Source organism: Rhea americana, unplaced genomic scaffold (genome assembly GCF_003343005.1).
Source record: "Rhea americana isolate MKP2758 unplaced genomic scaffold, rheAme1 scaffold_439, whole genome shotgun sequence".
Lineage (NCBI taxonomy): Eukaryota > Metazoa > Chordata > Aves > Rheiformes > Rheidae > Rhea > Rhea americana.
In genome coordinates this window covers 111,137-127,119 of record NW_028186578.1, presented here as the reverse complement: position 1 = coordinate 127,119, position 15,983 = coordinate 111,137, and the positions used below count along the sequence as shown (strand labels likewise).

The 15,983-nt window shown below is 48.8% G+C and overlaps 2 protein-coding genes and 1 non-coding gene across 8 annotated transcripts in view; all 3 read right to left on the bottom strand.

Moving 5' to 3' along the window:
- Nucleotides 1-4,246, bottom strand: part of RCC1 (regulator of chromosome condensation 1) — an 11,584-nt gene extending 7,338 nt beyond the window's left edge. The window contains exons 1-3 of the mRNA XM_085315758.1: nucleotides 4,222-4,246; nucleotides 3,631-3,670; nucleotides 2,364-2,427 (exon numbers count right to left, since the gene is read on the bottom strand). The gene's annotated coding sequence lies outside the window, so the exon portion shown is untranslated. The remainder of the gene's footprint in view (nucleotides 1-2,363; nucleotides 2,428-3,630; nucleotides 3,671-4,221) is intronic.
- On the bottom strand, nucleotides 3,782-3,986 carry LOC146589715 (small nucleolar RNA SNORA73 family). Its single transcript, XR_014897115.1, has one exon. It is a non-coding gene; the product is annotated as a small nucleolar RNA SNORA73 family (small nucleolar RNA).
- A 471-nt stretch (nucleotides 4,247-4,717) lies between the features above and the next one.
- Nucleotides 4,718-15,983, bottom strand: part of PHACTR4 (phosphatase and actin regulator 4) — a 68,578-nt gene continuing 57,312 nt past the window's right edge. For all 6 annotated transcript variants that reach the window (XM_085315753.1, XM_085315754.1, XM_085315751.1 and 3 more), the window contains 8 exons: nucleotides 12,209-12,788; nucleotides 11,279-11,493; nucleotides 10,663-10,816; nucleotides 9,966-10,021; nucleotides 8,957-9,018; nucleotides 7,814-7,951; nucleotides 7,069-7,145; nucleotides 4,718-6,294 (listed from right to left, as the gene is read on the bottom strand). In XM_085315753.1, the coding sequence (XP_085171879.1) occupies nucleotides 6,279-6,294; nucleotides 7,069-7,145; nucleotides 7,814-7,951; nucleotides 8,957-9,018; nucleotides 9,966-10,021; nucleotides 10,663-10,816; nucleotides 11,279-11,493; nucleotides 12,209-12,788 (1,298 nt within the window). In that variant the 3' untranslated portion in view covers nucleotides 4,718-6,278. The remainder of the gene's footprint in view (nucleotides 6,295-7,068; nucleotides 7,146-7,813; nucleotides 7,952-8,956; nucleotides 9,019-9,965; nucleotides 10,022-10,662; nucleotides 10,817-11,278; nucleotides 11,494-12,208; nucleotides 12,789-15,983) is intronic.

Below are 15,983 nucleotides of genomic sequence, written 5' to 3'. Positions count from 1 at the left end.
CCGTCCGTCCGTCCGTCCGCCCGCCGAGCCTCCTACAGGCGCCATCACCGCGCGCTGCGCTCCGCGAGCCTCGGGTCGCGCCTCCGCCAGCGCTCGCGCTCCACCGGGTTAACACTGTTGATCTACTGGGTTAATAAATGCCTCGATTACGGTGTAAGCAACTTATCTCACCTCTGGTCAAGTGCTGCAATCGCAAAGCGCATCCAGCCCCGCAGCYAGGGCCTGCTAAGGGGCAGCAGCAGCCACGCTGCAGCTCCCGGAGGAGCAGAATGCGAATTACTATCAAATAGGTGAAAACCACTCGCRGGTATTGGATTTAAACCAGCCTGTGGCAGGACGCAGTAAGAGAACAAGCGCTTGCCAGCTCAGCAGCGTCAAGAGGGAAGCATGTCTATTTAAATTTGCCCTTTCCCCCGTGAAAAATTTAGAACGTGTCACTGAGCTCATCTGCAACCGCTTCGGCACAGYTCAGAGCCAGGCACAACCTCAAGCCTCGCCAGGATCAGCTCGAGTCCCAGACGGAGCAGGTAACCCCAGCGCCTGCATACGCTCTCAGTACTCAACTCATGAGCCACTAGTTTCAAACCAAGGTACCTTTACAGATACCAACTCAGCTGCAAGCTTTCAAACCCATCAAAAAGGAAACCTTGGAGGCAACCAGCCTTCACCCCCAGGCCTTTTCCAGCCTCACTATCCAGTTCAGCAAGATGCTTCAGCGAGGAGAGCAAGCATTCTCCAAGTGCAGGGCATAAGCAAGTCAAAGAGCCCGTGAGCAAGCAAGTCGCAGAACGGTTGAGGTTGGAAGGGACCTCTGGAGATCATCTAGTCCAATCAGCAGGGCCACCTAGAGCCTGTTGCACAAGATCATGTTCAGGCAGGTTTTGAGCATCTCCAGAGGAGACTCCAGAACCTCTGTGGGCAACCTGTTCCACTGCTCTACCACTCCAGGCCGACTTCATGGGGCAGCCATGTTGTTCACAAAATGCCCAGCCAGCCTGCTCTGCAGAGGCGGACTCACAGCTCATGAGATCACATGCTCTTACCAAGTTCCTTGACTGTGTTTGCTCCCTTCAGGTCTCCTTCTAAACAGCAGCCTAAAAAATACTAATTTTTTCCTCCAAGGGCATTTTCCTGTTTACAAGYCTGACAGGATAAATACCCCTCTGTCCTTTTTTTGTTGCCTGTTCTACTGTTTCAGACTTTGAAACAGGTTTCTACAGTGTCACTTAACCTTACATTCGACACCCAGGGGCAGACAGGCCTGCCAGGTTCTCCTATTCATCTAACACTCCMCTGACCAGGTAGGGAACATTGCAGCTTGGGAGGAACTTTTACCTTAAATGTATGAAGAATATTTGAATCTTAAAAAAAGGCAATCAATGCCCCCCCCACACACACGCCAGGGAACTCTGTAGGTTATGTAAGGATACAAAATACAACTTTTTTGATGCCCTCACCAGTACGTTGTGTTAACCATGCTGCTCCATGACCTTCCTAGGTCAAGAGCAGGCATCATTGGAAATGAGGGCATACTCTTAAAGACCTTCTAAAGAAGGATAACGCAACTACATATAGCTATGAAACCCTAGAACCATGGGGTCCTGAACTTCAGGGAATGAACAAATGGTCAACAGTCATGCCATAGAAAACAGCCACACAACACCATTTCAGAGCAATTTCTTTATTTGTCAGGCACAGCATCACAAGCCTCCAAAACTTTCACAGAAGTAATTCAGAACTTCCTGAACAGACATTAACACAAGCTATGTATGACTCGCTCCATACTCCCACTCTTCTGCCTTCTTCCCCAGCACTAAATAACCCRTATGACCTACAATCAGAAAGATTCCTGAAGGCTTGCTTCTCTTCTCTGGCTCCATTTTAGGTTAAGGAGCACAGATGTGTTGCTCAAACATTTAACAAGTTCTCCTAGTTTGTGCAGATGACATGTGATGGTACACTGATTTCAGGTGCACACCATGGCCCTTTGATCCTATGTGCTTTCTCCACTGTGTTTCTCAGAGTGTGGCCAAGCCATACAGGGTCAGCCCTGATAAGCAGGCCCTGCTTCACTGCATTCAACACCTACAATGTGCCACACAACCAGGTATGGTCCCCATTACATCTACCAGGGCCTTCTGACATAGCAGGGAAGTCCTACTTTGGAGATCATTTAATAGGCAGGTAATAGCAGGCCCTCAGCATGAGCACACGCCATTAGAGGCCCAAATAGAGGCATCTTCTGCTTCAAGGCCACTCAGATGTCTACAGCCTCATTTTGATTCAACACTTTGCATAAAGTGAATTCTGAAGTACTACCTCTATCTTTTTCTGATTGGTAGTGGTGCTCTGTGCATACTCACCATTCCACTAGACAAGCGGGTTATTTTCTGCTGTTAGYATCTCATCACAATTAGTGACCAATGTCTGCAATGTAGAAGACAAAATAAAATTCAAGAAAATCTTATTACTTGGCAAGTCACATTGGGTTTTTGCTGCTTATCACCTGCCAGAAAGCACTCTTGTTCTTCYCCTTCCCAGGAGTCTGGGTGCAGCTGCATCCAATCTTAGTCTCAGACTGGGTCAGTGGTTTATGTCTAAAGGATTATGTACAGAGATACAACCTAGCAAAGTTTCAGCATGCTATTAGTCACTTACTGAGGATCTGTCACAGGTAAGGAATCTCTCAACCTGAAGAAGTAACCTTGAAAACCATCCCTTCTGAAGCAGAGATTCTCCTGTGCAGCTTACTGCCATGCAGGAAAGCTCAACAGGCTCTAGGTTGCCTCCTGTTTATGGGGCAACATGGTTGACTCCTAGTCCTATCTGCATACCAGCCCTTTTTGGATGGACACATGTACAATTAGTTCATGGCTATAGGACACTTCAGGTTTAGGGGAARGGGGGGAGAGCACACTGTCACACAAATACAAGTATCAGGTACTAAGTATAGGACAGTCACATGTTCCAAGCCCTAAGCATGCCACATGGCTTCTTTCAATATAATCCTAATGCTCCAGCACTCAGATTAATGACAGACATTGTTCTTCACAGATGATATGAAAGTCTGGGTAATTACATGTGATACTTTTTCACCAAAAAGTTCAACCAGTATCAGTTGCCTTCAGTATCAGCCTAGTGAAAAGGCTGAGTTGGGTCAGGTTACCTGAAGGCAGGGGACTAAGCCAGGACCTCCATCACTCAAAAATATTTCTACTCTTTCCCCAAATACCATCTTTTCTCTCATCTCAAAAAACAGAGGGTGTCTCAGGAAAAGTTAAACCACTCTAGGAGCGCCAACAGCACCACAGTCTTTCAGGGAGCAGGTGGCTCGCTTTCATTTTGCTTCTCTAGGGGTTCTGACATGCTCTGGAACARATGAGGCCTCAAGCTCACTAAAGCTATAAATACCATTCAACTACACTTAAAGGAAAAACGTGTAAGCTCATCTTTTGCTTAAATAATGCCTATAAAGTCTGCGATGGTATTCAGTTACTTCCAGCTGTTGATCCAATTCAGTTTTCCTAAGCCAGTTAAAAGGAAATAGCTCAAGCTTATTTAAAGAAAACACTACCAAGAGAAAAGTGTAACTACAAACATGAAACGGTATTATTATTAGTGCAGTAATACCTTGTAAATCGGTGCCCCACTCACTTCAAACTTCTTGAAACTGAAATAAAGAATAAGTATTTTAAGTAATCGATCACAGATTAAATTCCCTTTCCCCAAAGCATACATACCGGCCGCCCAACCCCTGCAAAAAGCTACCCTGAGTAACAGTATTTGTTTCCTGCATGGTTTATCTCCTCCATCACAGCCCGAAGACTCGGAGAAGCAGTAGGAATATGCAGGCTGCAGACTCATGGCCCGGCTTGTTCTCCAACGTTGTGGAAAGGGACTGTACGTCACGGGCCCGAAGGCCTACGCTCCCCTGCGCCACACGGACAGAGCCGAGAGAGAGCTACTTCTCCGGATATCCACGTTGGGTTTTGGCTTCAGAGCATCGCAACCACCTTCACCCCCAAACTCGCGTCCGCCCCCCGCTGCGCCCGCCAGCGAGGCCCGCGAGGCCCACGCGCGGGCATCCCCGGCCATCCGCCCGGGCACCAGGCTGCGACGCTGCTCGGGGATACGGGCCAGGCAGGGGAAGGCGGTGAGGAGCGAGCCTCAGCCGCCCCAAGGCCCCCCGGGCCGCAGCAGCCGCCACCGGAGCAAACTCACCGCCGCGCTCCGCCACTCGCCGCCAGCAAAGAGACCGACCCGCTGCGCGCCGCGGAATTTATAGGGCCGGTGGGCGGGGCCAAGGCTCAGCGCATGCGCCAAAGGGCAACGGCGGCCCGAGATGGCGCAGCGGCGATGTTCGATTGGGCAGCGAGCCCAGCGCATGCGCAGGGCGTGTCGAGCGGCGCCGTGGAGGGGCGGGCGGCGCGTGCGGGGAAGGGGCGCGCCACGGAGGGGCGGGCGGCGCACGCGCAGTGTGGGGAAGGGGCGCGCCACGGCGGGGCGGGCGGCGCACGCGCAGTGTGCGTGTGCTGGGTGGGGGGGCCGCGCCTCGGGGGTGGGGGGCGCCAAACCCACACCAAAACCCCGTTTTTTGTATTTCCCAATAGACCCGCGGAGGCGTTTGAGCCCTTCCCCCTCCTCTTTCCACTTCCCCCTCCCCCCTCGAAAGCCTGCTAGGCAACTCRCCACTCCCTCACAAAATGCAGCCATAAAATCAGTTTTAAAAAAATCCTAAAATACTTTTTATTCAATAATTAAAATCCGTTGATGAGAAAACAGATATACAATGCAACGATTTAGTCTACAGCCATATGGTACAGGGGGAAGCCGCGAGGGGGAAGGCGCCCTCAGCCGCCTCCTCAGAGGCCCAGCATGGCGGCGGCGGGCACGGGGCCGCGCAGGCCGCCCCCGGCCTGGCGCCTCCTCGGGGCCGCGGCGGTGGGGGAAGCGCAGGGGGTTGCCGGACCCCAGCCCGGCTTGGCACAGCGCGAGCGAGCGCCCGGGCAGCAGGGCCGAGCGAGACCAGCGCGTGAACAAGGCAAGTCCTCTCACCGCGCATGGCAGTCCGGCGGTAGCACCTGCCCTCTCCCTCCTTCGGGGCATCGCGCCCGCGGGGCTGGTTTTGTGCATGATACAGCAGTGGCCGATACCAGAACTAAAAACCCAAGCATCCGGTAAGAACCGTTAAGTATTCCCTCTCCACTGAGAATGAGTATCTGCTTTAAGGTCACTTCTTAAACCTCTTCTCCCCCACTAACCCCAGCTTCCACCCGCACAGTGAAATTATCAAGTTTCCAGTAGGTTTTGCTGTTTAAAAAGAAAGAAAAAAAGGCAAGTGTCACCCTTTCTCACTGATCCGTGAGAGTAAAAAAAAAAAAAACAAAACAAAAAAAAAAAAGATTACAGACAAAGTCACAACAAAAAGAATTGACTACTATCACAGCTTCCCCCAAGTAAAAAGTTTTTAAAAGGCAACAGTCATTTCCTGGTTCTGTAATTTGTTAAACAAGCCTAAATATCTCAAGACAAGATCTGTTAACATCAGAGCAAGTGAGAGAGAGAGAGTGGGGAGGGAATGTTTTGTACATTTAAACAGTTTCGTGTTTTTGTTTGTTTTTTAAACAAAGATGCAGCATATGTTAATATCTATACAATTCCCTTCCAGGACAACAAACCATTGGTCAGTAGTGATTCAGGACATTAAGTACATTACAGAGACACAAGCAAAACCAAAAAAACTGAGTCACACGTCAGTTGTCCGCCAGGTCAGCATCTGTGCAGGGTTTCTGTACACAGCTAATATACACATGTGCTTCCTGGCACATCCGCTTCCCCATTCCTCAGTTCTTGARCACCAGAGCAGCCGGATTTTTTTCTTCCCCTTGGCAAGGAGGAGGAAAATTAACAAGTTCCCAGTCATAAGGAGTATGTACAGCTGAGAACTGGGCCTGGCACGGTTGAGAAAGGGAGCTGGGGAAGGAACCGTTCATTCACATGTGCGTGATCTCCCGGCAGGGATGCTGGGTGCCAGGAGAGGCGTATTGCTGAGCCGCGCGAGGTATAGTGTTCAGTTCCAGCCTGATGGCACTCGAGACGTTTGTTCCAGTGAAATGCTACATTCGGACAGGATTTCCCCTTCCCCAGCTGAGAGCCCTTTTCTAGATATGTTTTGAAGGCAAATCTTGGAAGAGTCGAGGTTCACCCTCACTGAATTGCCAGGAGACTGACACTGAGAACTTTCAGTGCTCTCGAGTCTCTTGCTCCCTCTTGGAAGATTATGGTCGATGGTACCTAAAAGCCCAGTGAAAAAAAAAATCAAGCATCATCCTTTGAAGCTGGGGTAAATGGTTATTAAAGCATTACAGATGGCCAGAAAGAGTAAACTGAATTACATCTGAACTCTCAGCCCTCAGTTAAGCTGTTAACATAATGGGATTTCAACCCCACCCTAGAAAGCTTTTCTGGTCTGCAAACACATTCATCTTAGCCAACCCAGGGCAATTCTCAGGGGGAAAAAAAAGAATCATTTGGACCATGATCCACTAGTTACTTTGTGGATATACCAGAGCAAGATATATCAAGGTGTTTTGTGACAGAAACCTGCTATCTGCAGTAGACCTCAGAGTATCTTACAAAGAGCAGTCTAACACTAATGCCATTTTCCAGGTGGCAAAGCTGAGAGGGAAAGCAAAATGCCTAAGGCTGTGGATTCTGCTGCACATCTCTAGTCCCAGAACAGCACACCCCAACTACAAGGTCATACTGGTTCCATACACACCTAAAACCAGCCACTGGTCACTTCTGAGATTACTGTATCAGAGCCCCATCTTAGGGAACAACCATCACCCACTTCACATCAAATACTCTTCCCATCACCCAGGAACATCCCAAGGTGGAAAGAGATATGAAATCTGCAACTATTGAGCCAGTCTTTTTTTTTTTTTTTTTTTTTTAAGGTTTTAAAGTTTGGCCTCTCAGCACTACCCCAGCAGCACAGCTCTTCCAACAAGACCAGCAGGAACTCTGAGCCCATGTTCCATGAGCAACTAATGTATTCTCACTCACCGTGTGAACTGCTTGCTGTCCTCATGGACTTCCATTTCACAGCTCTTAAACTCATTCAGTTCCTTCCGGATGGCAGCCTGCATGAAGGGGAAGGCTTTTTATCTCCCACTAAGGCATATCACCCTCTCTCCCTCCCCCATCTCAAGTGAGCTCACATGATGCAAGAAGGTGCTGTACTTCCACACCTGCTCAAGGCTCATCCACACCACTTTTCAGCAGTGAAGTGAAGGGTGAGTGCAGTTTTGACAGGCAGAACCGAGTCCCCAGATCTTTCAGTAGATGAAAGAGATCCCAGATTATAGCAGCCTCCCCAGTTTCCTCAGTCAACCCACAGTCGGCTGAGTATAATCTGCCTCACCTCCTCTATACTGAGGGCTGAGCACAGGGGATTTTCCCTGCCACCTTCCTGCCTGGGCCTGCCTCAGCCTGTGACCGACACCCCACGCCTGGTATTCTTGTGTCATTTGGGAGCCAAGACAGAGGCTACACTTTAGTGCAGACAAGGCCCGTTTGGGCTCCATGTTGCTTTGGAGGGAGCAGGAAGCAGGGCTGGGTACAGTGCATGTGGGTGACGGGATACTGCTGGTGCTTGGCAGAGTGGCACAGCAAATGGAAAGATGCAAAGGTGAAGCAAGAGGAACAGAACAAGTCTCCTTTGCTCATACCCCCCCCCCTTTTTTTTGTGCATGGAAGACCCCAGTCTAGCTCTCCACCCCAGACCTGGGGACAGGATGCTTCTTGTTACCTTGTCAGCTGGTGTGAGCTTTGTCCATGGCTTATCCGCTCGCCGGTCATAGTCTTGAGCATCTGTTACTTCCACATATTCATTAAATCTCAGGATCTTCCTGGCCTGCAGCTCTGCCACTGTAGGCCTTTGGCTAAGCTGAACACAAGTGAGGACACAAGTTAGTTTGCACCTTGTCCATTAAGTGGCTCAGGACTAAGCATCTCAAGCAAAACAAAGCCCAGTTCCCTCACTAGGCCTGAACTACAGACACTGCTAGGTCCTGCTCATGAAGCAGCCCACAAGGGAGTAAGCAAATCCTCTTAAAATCTACTACTTACAAATCCTCTTACAGTCCTCATTTGGATCACGAGGCCAGGCTGGGACAGAACCATGGCTACATTCCAGAGGAGGAGAATGCTGCTGAAGGGTCTGGGTACAGCCACTGCAAGGGCGAGCAACCTAACACCCCCGAGCCAAGCCAGCCTATTTTCTGCTTCAACAGTGGCAACACCCACACTTCATATCCAAGGGCCCTTGGGAAATTCTCCCCAGCAATGAGTAACATAACTCAAACTCAAAAGGCCAAAATTTACTTATCCCAGCTGACTATGTCTGGCATAAGTGAGATCAACATATTAGAAAACAGAGTATCTGAGTTTCAAGCCGTGTTACAAAAATGCTTAGTATAAATTTAAACTCAGACTTCTAAAGCCATGATTAAACATCCAACAAGTAGTAAAACTTGCACATGATAGCTAAAAACACCTGTTGCTCTGCTCAGCTTCTCCCAAGCTGCTGTTATTTTGGAAACAGATTTTGATGACCCTGGGGTGGAAGTTATGGTCACTTTAGTACTGTTACATTATTACAGCTAGGCCAGTGCCAACAAACTTTTCTAGTGGCAGGTGACTAGTTCTCATATAGCTGCTTGCGCTTGATGCCAGCTCAGATCCAGCAATGCCAAGCAGGGTTGCAGTGCCAATAGCTCACTGCTGCTGACAGACCCCAGTTCCAAAGCCACTGCAGTCGGAGGACACTAGGGACAATTACGCAACAGCCCCATGACTTCACCCACAGCAAGGTACCTACAATGTGCTCATAGCCACCATCCTCCCCAACAGCTTTGCCAGATGGCAATCACAGCACGAAAGCCAGCAGTACCTTTCTGGTGAGCCTGCGTTTGATCTCTCGCTTCTCAGCTTGACGGTCAGCTTCATTTTTCGCTGCCAAGAGAAAAATAATTTTTCCTTAAGCATCACACATTTTGAAAAGTGCTTTCCAGATTTGACTAGAGAAAAATAGCTACAAACTACCTACACACATGAAAGCTCACTTTGGTATATCTGCACTTATTTACGGGCAAAGAACACTAACTTGATACCCTTACCCACTGAACACCCCACTGAATGACAGTGGTAATATTGGCCTCAACACAGCATGAACGAGTCATTCTCTCTAGGCCTAGGTATGTTAGAGGTTAATAGTCATATTGTCAAAATATATCCACGTCACTTTGTAAATTGAGTACAGGCTTTTAAAATGCTCCTTCCCAGAGCCACTATAGTAGTAGTTTAAAGAGAACAGCAGCACAGAAATATTTTAAATGGAAACTTCCTGAACCATCATTTCCCTTTTGTCAATTTGTTTATTTAAATCTTTTGCAGGGAAGGTATGGCCAAGAGAAATACCATTCACGGAACAATGAACCACTGCTTTCTGGATGATACAGTACAATGCTGTAGTGTCTGGACCACAAATAAAACCCAGTCCAAACAAAAATACCTTTAATAGTCCTTGCTGTGTAACTTCAGAGCAGTGTCTTAACCAGGCTCCAGTGTTTACATACCTTCCCCTGAAGTGTCAGTCAGTGGACAAGTAGTACTTCTATATGATACTTCGAACTATATTTCTTGGTACTCTTTCTTTAGCTTCTAACAGAGAACTCAGAAGCAAAGCCAGTCTTTGCTAAGGTCTGATCTTATCCACAGCCAGCTTCCAATGGCAACAGAGTACTAGGAAATTCAGTGCAACTGCTATACTACAATAACATAACCAAGGCACAAACGATCACCATTGCTCTTTTGAGCGCTTGGAGTAAAATATTAAACTGGAAACAAGGTATCAGCTATTTTGTTTTAATACTTAGGACCAATAAAGAAGCATTACTCACGTTGAAGTATGTTCCTCTGCTCCAGTTCTTCTGCTGTCGGTCTTTGACTCAGTCGCCTAAAGAAGAGCAGGACAAGCACATTATGTTTTATCCAGTAGGTAGGGGACAGGTAGGGAATGAAGAATACAACTACTTGGTTTGAGTACACTGGAGAACCGTCTCCACGCTCCTCATTCACCAGTCAAGATCACTACTATTCTGTTTTGGGTTTTCCTCTGCTCAAACAGCCATTCTTCCACAGGCAAGGTTAGCCTTGCCATGGTCTCTCAACAGCTTAGAGGCAACTTCTCAGGGACATCAAATAGATGGAAAGCCTGGGCTTTGCTACCACTCCTGGGCTTCGCTACCACTCCAGCTTAACGGATTGGGACTCAGGCTTCATCTCTCCACATCTGTATATGCCATCCACAGTTTACAGCAATAATGTACCTGTAAGTCCTTTGAGATTTTTCTCCCCCAGTCCATTTAAGATCTGGGAAGAGGCCTGCCATASGACATTGCTTAATTTCTAGCCTTTATAACCAAGGGAAAAAAGCAACACTGAGCCTTTGTTTCCCACAGCCCTGATCTAGCAGCACTGCCCAGCCACTTGTCATGYTCCAGCATAGGCTGCTAACATGAGGCAACAGCTTTGTCCAGTCCACCCTCAGATTCAGCCAATGGCAAAAGAAATCTTCCTTCTGTTCTTTGTACATACCTGATCAGTGTTGTCCCAATCTGGTGCCGAATTTCRTTCCACTCCTCCTTGCTCTTCCGAGGGAAAACAATCATCTTTTCCTCRTGCAGGGCAGCTGCATTCCCCAGCTTCATAGCGAGTGTGTCTTTCCTCTTCACTTTGTTAGCCAGTGTGCCTGTGGCGAGGAAGAGCAATGGGATGTGACTGAAGACTGCAGTGCCCAGGCAAAGCAGTATAAGCCACACACACCCAGCAGTCCTGCTCCCCCATGGCTTGCTTTCCAAGCTAAGCACTGCAGCTCCTGAGYTAGCGGGAGCTAATCACTACAGCAAGAGCTGGAGTTCCTCTGTAATGCCCACATGATGGCTAACACCATCCCACCTGAAGGATGTGATGACACAGGCTATTGCAGGAGCCCTCTGCAACAAAAGGCGTGGGGGGGGTCTATCTTATCAGAGATACATGTTTGGCTGCTAGAGCTTTTGCAAAAATAGCAAAAGAGGACATGTGATACATCACAAAACCAAGAACCAGCTGCTCTGAAGACTCGCATGAGCTAGCTCTTTGATCAGATCTCAGTACAGCCAGGCACAAGTTCAGCAAAGAAAAAAAGCCAGCTGCAATATCAAGGCCTTACTGTTATGGCTTTCATCATCTTCATCCTCATCATCCTTGTACAGAATGGGCCCTTCTGAGTCGGAGTCRCTCATCCCTTCCTCCCCCTCCTGCTCCTCTGGGAGGGCCTGGGATATCAGCTTTGGGATGACCGTGACAGATGGCACATCTCCAATATATACACGAGGGCCTGCACTCTGCTCCTCCTCCTGGTCGTCATCTTCCTCATCGTCTGGACTAACGAGAAGCACACTRTCAGATCTCTTTACACATCCCATAGCAGTTGGCATATGACCACTGAGATCAGTGTCCTGTTAGCTCCGCTCAACCCATGGAAGGAGGTCTGAGTGGGAGCCCAGAAACCAGAGATGCAAGAGCAGCCCAACCCTCAGCCTCACAGTCAGTGCCCTGTTCCCTCTTCCCAAARGACAAGGATGCTTTCCAGCTAAGGCAGTGCTGGGACAGGTTGTTCACAGAATCAAGCCGCCCTCTCACCACCCCACTCCAGGAGCATCAGGTTCAACTACATTCTAACACAAGGCAGTCCTTTTCCCACTTCTGTTTTGTAAAAAATGAAAGGTTAAGCAGGCCATGAATGGATGAAATCTAGGACTTTGTTTTGTCTTAGTGCAACTAAAAMCAGGTCTAGATTCCTGGTATTGGCTTATATTAGTCCTCTGGAGCACTTTTACTGTTACAAGGAGTAAAATCCTAGAACCAGGGTTAATTTCACAGGGAAGATGCACTGGGCCCTTAAGAGACTGATACACAGATTCAGCAGACAGGCAAAATGGTTTGTAGACCATGGCAACAAACAACATAAAATAGTTCTGCCCACAGCTCTTTCGACCAGAGCCTTACTCTGATAAGCAAGAGCAACATCAAAACGTCTGAGCCCAACGTGACCCACGCTGCTGCTAACCACCACCACACACACGCAGCAGGTACTCACACTTTCAGCATCTCGATGGTGACCGGCAGGGACCTCGTCCGGCCCAGGGTGCCATTGTCTTCTCCAAAGCTATCRTTCTCAAAGAGCAGGGAGTGAGCCCTATGCGAGCCCTCGGCAGGCGGCGTGACAGGCAGGGGACTGGCCAGAGCCTGCTGGATCCGAATGTGCAAGGGGATTTGGGGCAGCCGAGGCAGCACATGAGGTTCACCAAACCCTTGCTCTGCTCCCCTCTTCGTTGCYTCCAGGGATCTGAAGTCTTCAGGTGGAAGAGGAGTCTCTTTGGGCAGGTCCAGGGAGCGCGGAGGGTCCAAGGCAGGAGTGGAGGCAGGCAAGGGAACGCGTGGAGGCTCAGGCGGTATGTGTGTGGGCAGYGGTGGTGAAGGCGAAGGTGGTGGGTAAGCAGGGGCCACGTGCACTGGCATCGGGGCCGGGCGGTTAGCTGTCACTGTCCTCTCGCTTGGGGGCTTGGAAGTGAGAGCTGACTCTGAGCTGTTGTTAGGCATGAGGCCTCTCTTGGGTGGAAGGGGAGGGGAAGGCTTAGACAAGCCTGTACCACTATTCATTGCTTGAGAAAGTTCAGCTGGAAAAAAAAAGAGAGAGAACAACTACATTTAACAGTGGCTTCACCCTTCAGTGGGGAAAAAGCATGGCAAAGTACTCAGGACCAAGCAATCTCAGCTGCTTTTTCACTAGAACAAGGTGCCAGAAATAACCAGGTTGCCAACCTCTATTTTGTCCTTTCTGCAGCAAAGGTAAGACTTGGGAGAGCAGCCAGAAACAAGCACGCCAGGAGAGGTCTGTGCATCCTGCTGCTTTGGAGGAAGAAACACCACCAGCCCTCATGACAGCAGATGGAGCTCGTCCAGATCAGCGTGCTGCCTTAGCCAAGGAACACAGGTATGTAGGGCATTTTATGGCTGTATTTACATCAGTCTGCAAAGGAATCTGAGATATCCAGGGCACCCCAGACTTCAGTTGTGCTAACAGCTCCCTTGCACTCAAAGAAACTTTTGGGGAAGTCTCACTTGAGGGCAGAAGTCAGTGTCACTGCAAGCAGCAGTGTGCTCTCCCTCTTTCTGTTCATCTGCCTAAGAAAACCTTGCTGCTAGCTGCTCCTGCCTAACGATGAAGTTTTGCTCCACTCCCTGTGTACTTTGTTCCTTAAGCCCTGTACAAGCTTATCTGCAACTACAAAAAAAAAAAAAAAAAACACTCTTCCAAATCTGCATAAGAGCTTTGAGATGGAGACACAAGGACCATGTCATAGTAAGGAAAACTTCTGCAATGAGCAATTCGAACCCTTGCTCCTAGGGAAGAAGTTGCACCAATGAAGACTGTTCTTGCTTCAGGGTTTATAGCCTTTATATTCATATATTGATGGCTTCTGGGGCTCAAAAAGTCGTTTTCCCTTGCTTAAAGGGGGTTGAATTTATCGTGCATCTCATACAGAGCAGGTTATGGTTCCGGGGTTGTGGCCCCCAGCGTGGAGCCAGGAGGAATCCGTGCTATCAGGCACCACAAGAGGGTGCTGCAAGCAGGGAGCGTTTCACCGAGATAAGGCTGCATARCTGGAGAGAGGTGGGCGCATTTTTGGGATGTTTGGCATTTTCAGACTTTCCCCTTATAGATTAAGGGTTAGATTGTGCAAAACATCGAGTGCTCTCAGCTCCCATCATCGTCAGCACAGAGGGTTTTCAATATCTCCTCAGCAGTGCTCAAAGCCTGGCAGGACCAGGCTCAGAGTCACCTTTGGGTACTGATAGACCAGTGTGAAAAGGAACCAAGTAGTTGGCAGAAGGAACAGGAGACAGAAGGGCTAGGTACCATTCAAAGCATCCTCCCGAGCCAGCCCGTCTCCCTTCGGTGCAGTGAAGTCTCAGCAGAGTGGCACAACCCCTTGCGATCTGCCACCGCAGCACAATACGTTGCTCTAACACAGCCTACGTTAACTGTGATTCCCGAAATCCGTCAGCAGCACTAAGCACTGGGGCTGCCCCCAAGCTCAGGGCCATCAGAAAAGCACTGCTTGCTTTTTTGAGCGACTACAGATTAAATATTCCCCCAAAACAAGTGTTTCCTTGCTTGCTTGCTTCTGAGCCTTGCCTGCTCAGAAATGACATCTAAGATGCTGGCAATATAGGAGCCCAGGGCAGAGAACTGGTGCAGAGGCAGAAGGTGCTGTCACGTTTGCCTCACCACGTGCCAGCACGTGGAGCCCATGCGAAAGAGCACACAAAGGAGCATGCAGGTCGTTTCAGYGTCAGTACTTTACTGCAGGTCTGTGGAGAGCTCCTGAAGCTAATTTCACTGCTGCCATATATCTGCACACACACAAAAAAAAMCAAGGCTTGCATAGCAGCGACAGCAGGCATGCCGCAGTCGCAGCTCTGTCATGCTGAGGACACAGCCCTGCAGAGAGCTGCAAAGCCTCTCTCTCAGCATCTGCATTCTCATCCAGGAGACAAAAGAGGGGCTGGCTGCTCTGCTCTCCTCCCCTCCACACCCTGACAGCCGCAGGTGCACYATGCCCAGCCCCTGCATTGCTGGGGACAGAGGTTGGCTGGCTCTGAACATAGCTTTGATGGATTGCTGTCTTCAGCCACATTTTTTACTCTGCAAGCACCTCCTGCAATTAGCACTAGGGCATTTCAAATACCATCTGTGATGTGTGCAAGCAGCTTAAAGAAAACAAGAAAGTATTTCATCGGGTGCTCAAGCATGGTCAGACCAATCAAGCTGGTCCAGCATAAAGGACCATTTAATACCATATCAAGGTCACCTGCAAAACCTGCTTGAGCACAGAGAAGCCCCAYGCAGAACAGCGGTGCAGTTCATACTGAAAACAGTGGCCCTGGCTACTTCAGACTAACTTGCACATGATCATGGCTTCCCCCACTGCCTCCCAAACCACACCTGTGTGACACCTCCAGTTTCTGTGATAACAGAACAGACATCTCCCATTGATCTTCCCAGGAACCTCCCTCCCAGTCTGTACTAGCCTCTGCTAATCCAACCCACAGATAAGCAGGAGGGAACAGGCCATCGACTAGATTCATTTGTCTCTCTCACTCAAGCAGTCTCGCATCTTTAAGGCGTCTGAGAATCTTAAAGCTGAATGAGTCCCTGCTCTATTTAAGAAACCCTCCCAGGCTCTTTGTCTTAGAAAATTTACAGTTAAAAAATTAAATTTCTTATTTTTAAATGGGAAGAATCAGCGCAAATTATGCTTTATTCCATTTATCCCTGGGACAAGAAATTAAGGAAACTTAGGAGATCAATACAGCAGTACCCTGACCATTTTAGAGAAGGTGCCTGAATATGAGCTGGAGAAGTCTGAATTATCCTGCCAGTTCCAGACCTCTCTAAGTAGCAGCCTCATGGCCCAGCAATGACAGCCATTATGGAGATTAGTTGTGATGTGAGGGTGGTTTATCCACACCCACCCAAACCAGCTGAAAATATCATAACCTGATGAGGCAAAAATCTCAAAACACCATCCAGCAATCCAAGTTGTCCACAGCTCTCAGGAAAACATTCAAAGACATCTCAAAATTGACAGAGAAACGCCTTTCCATCTCCTTGTACCACTCCTGTCCCTGCCRAAACCAGCCAGACATTTTCTCCTGTAGGCAGTTGTTGGAAACATGCACATTTGACAGACTGGATGGCTTATGGTAGAACACTCCCGTAATTACACTGTCCTCAGCACACAGCTGTCCTGGCTAAACACTGGCAGATCTTTTGAGTCCAAGCTGGATCATTTTCATGGCAGATT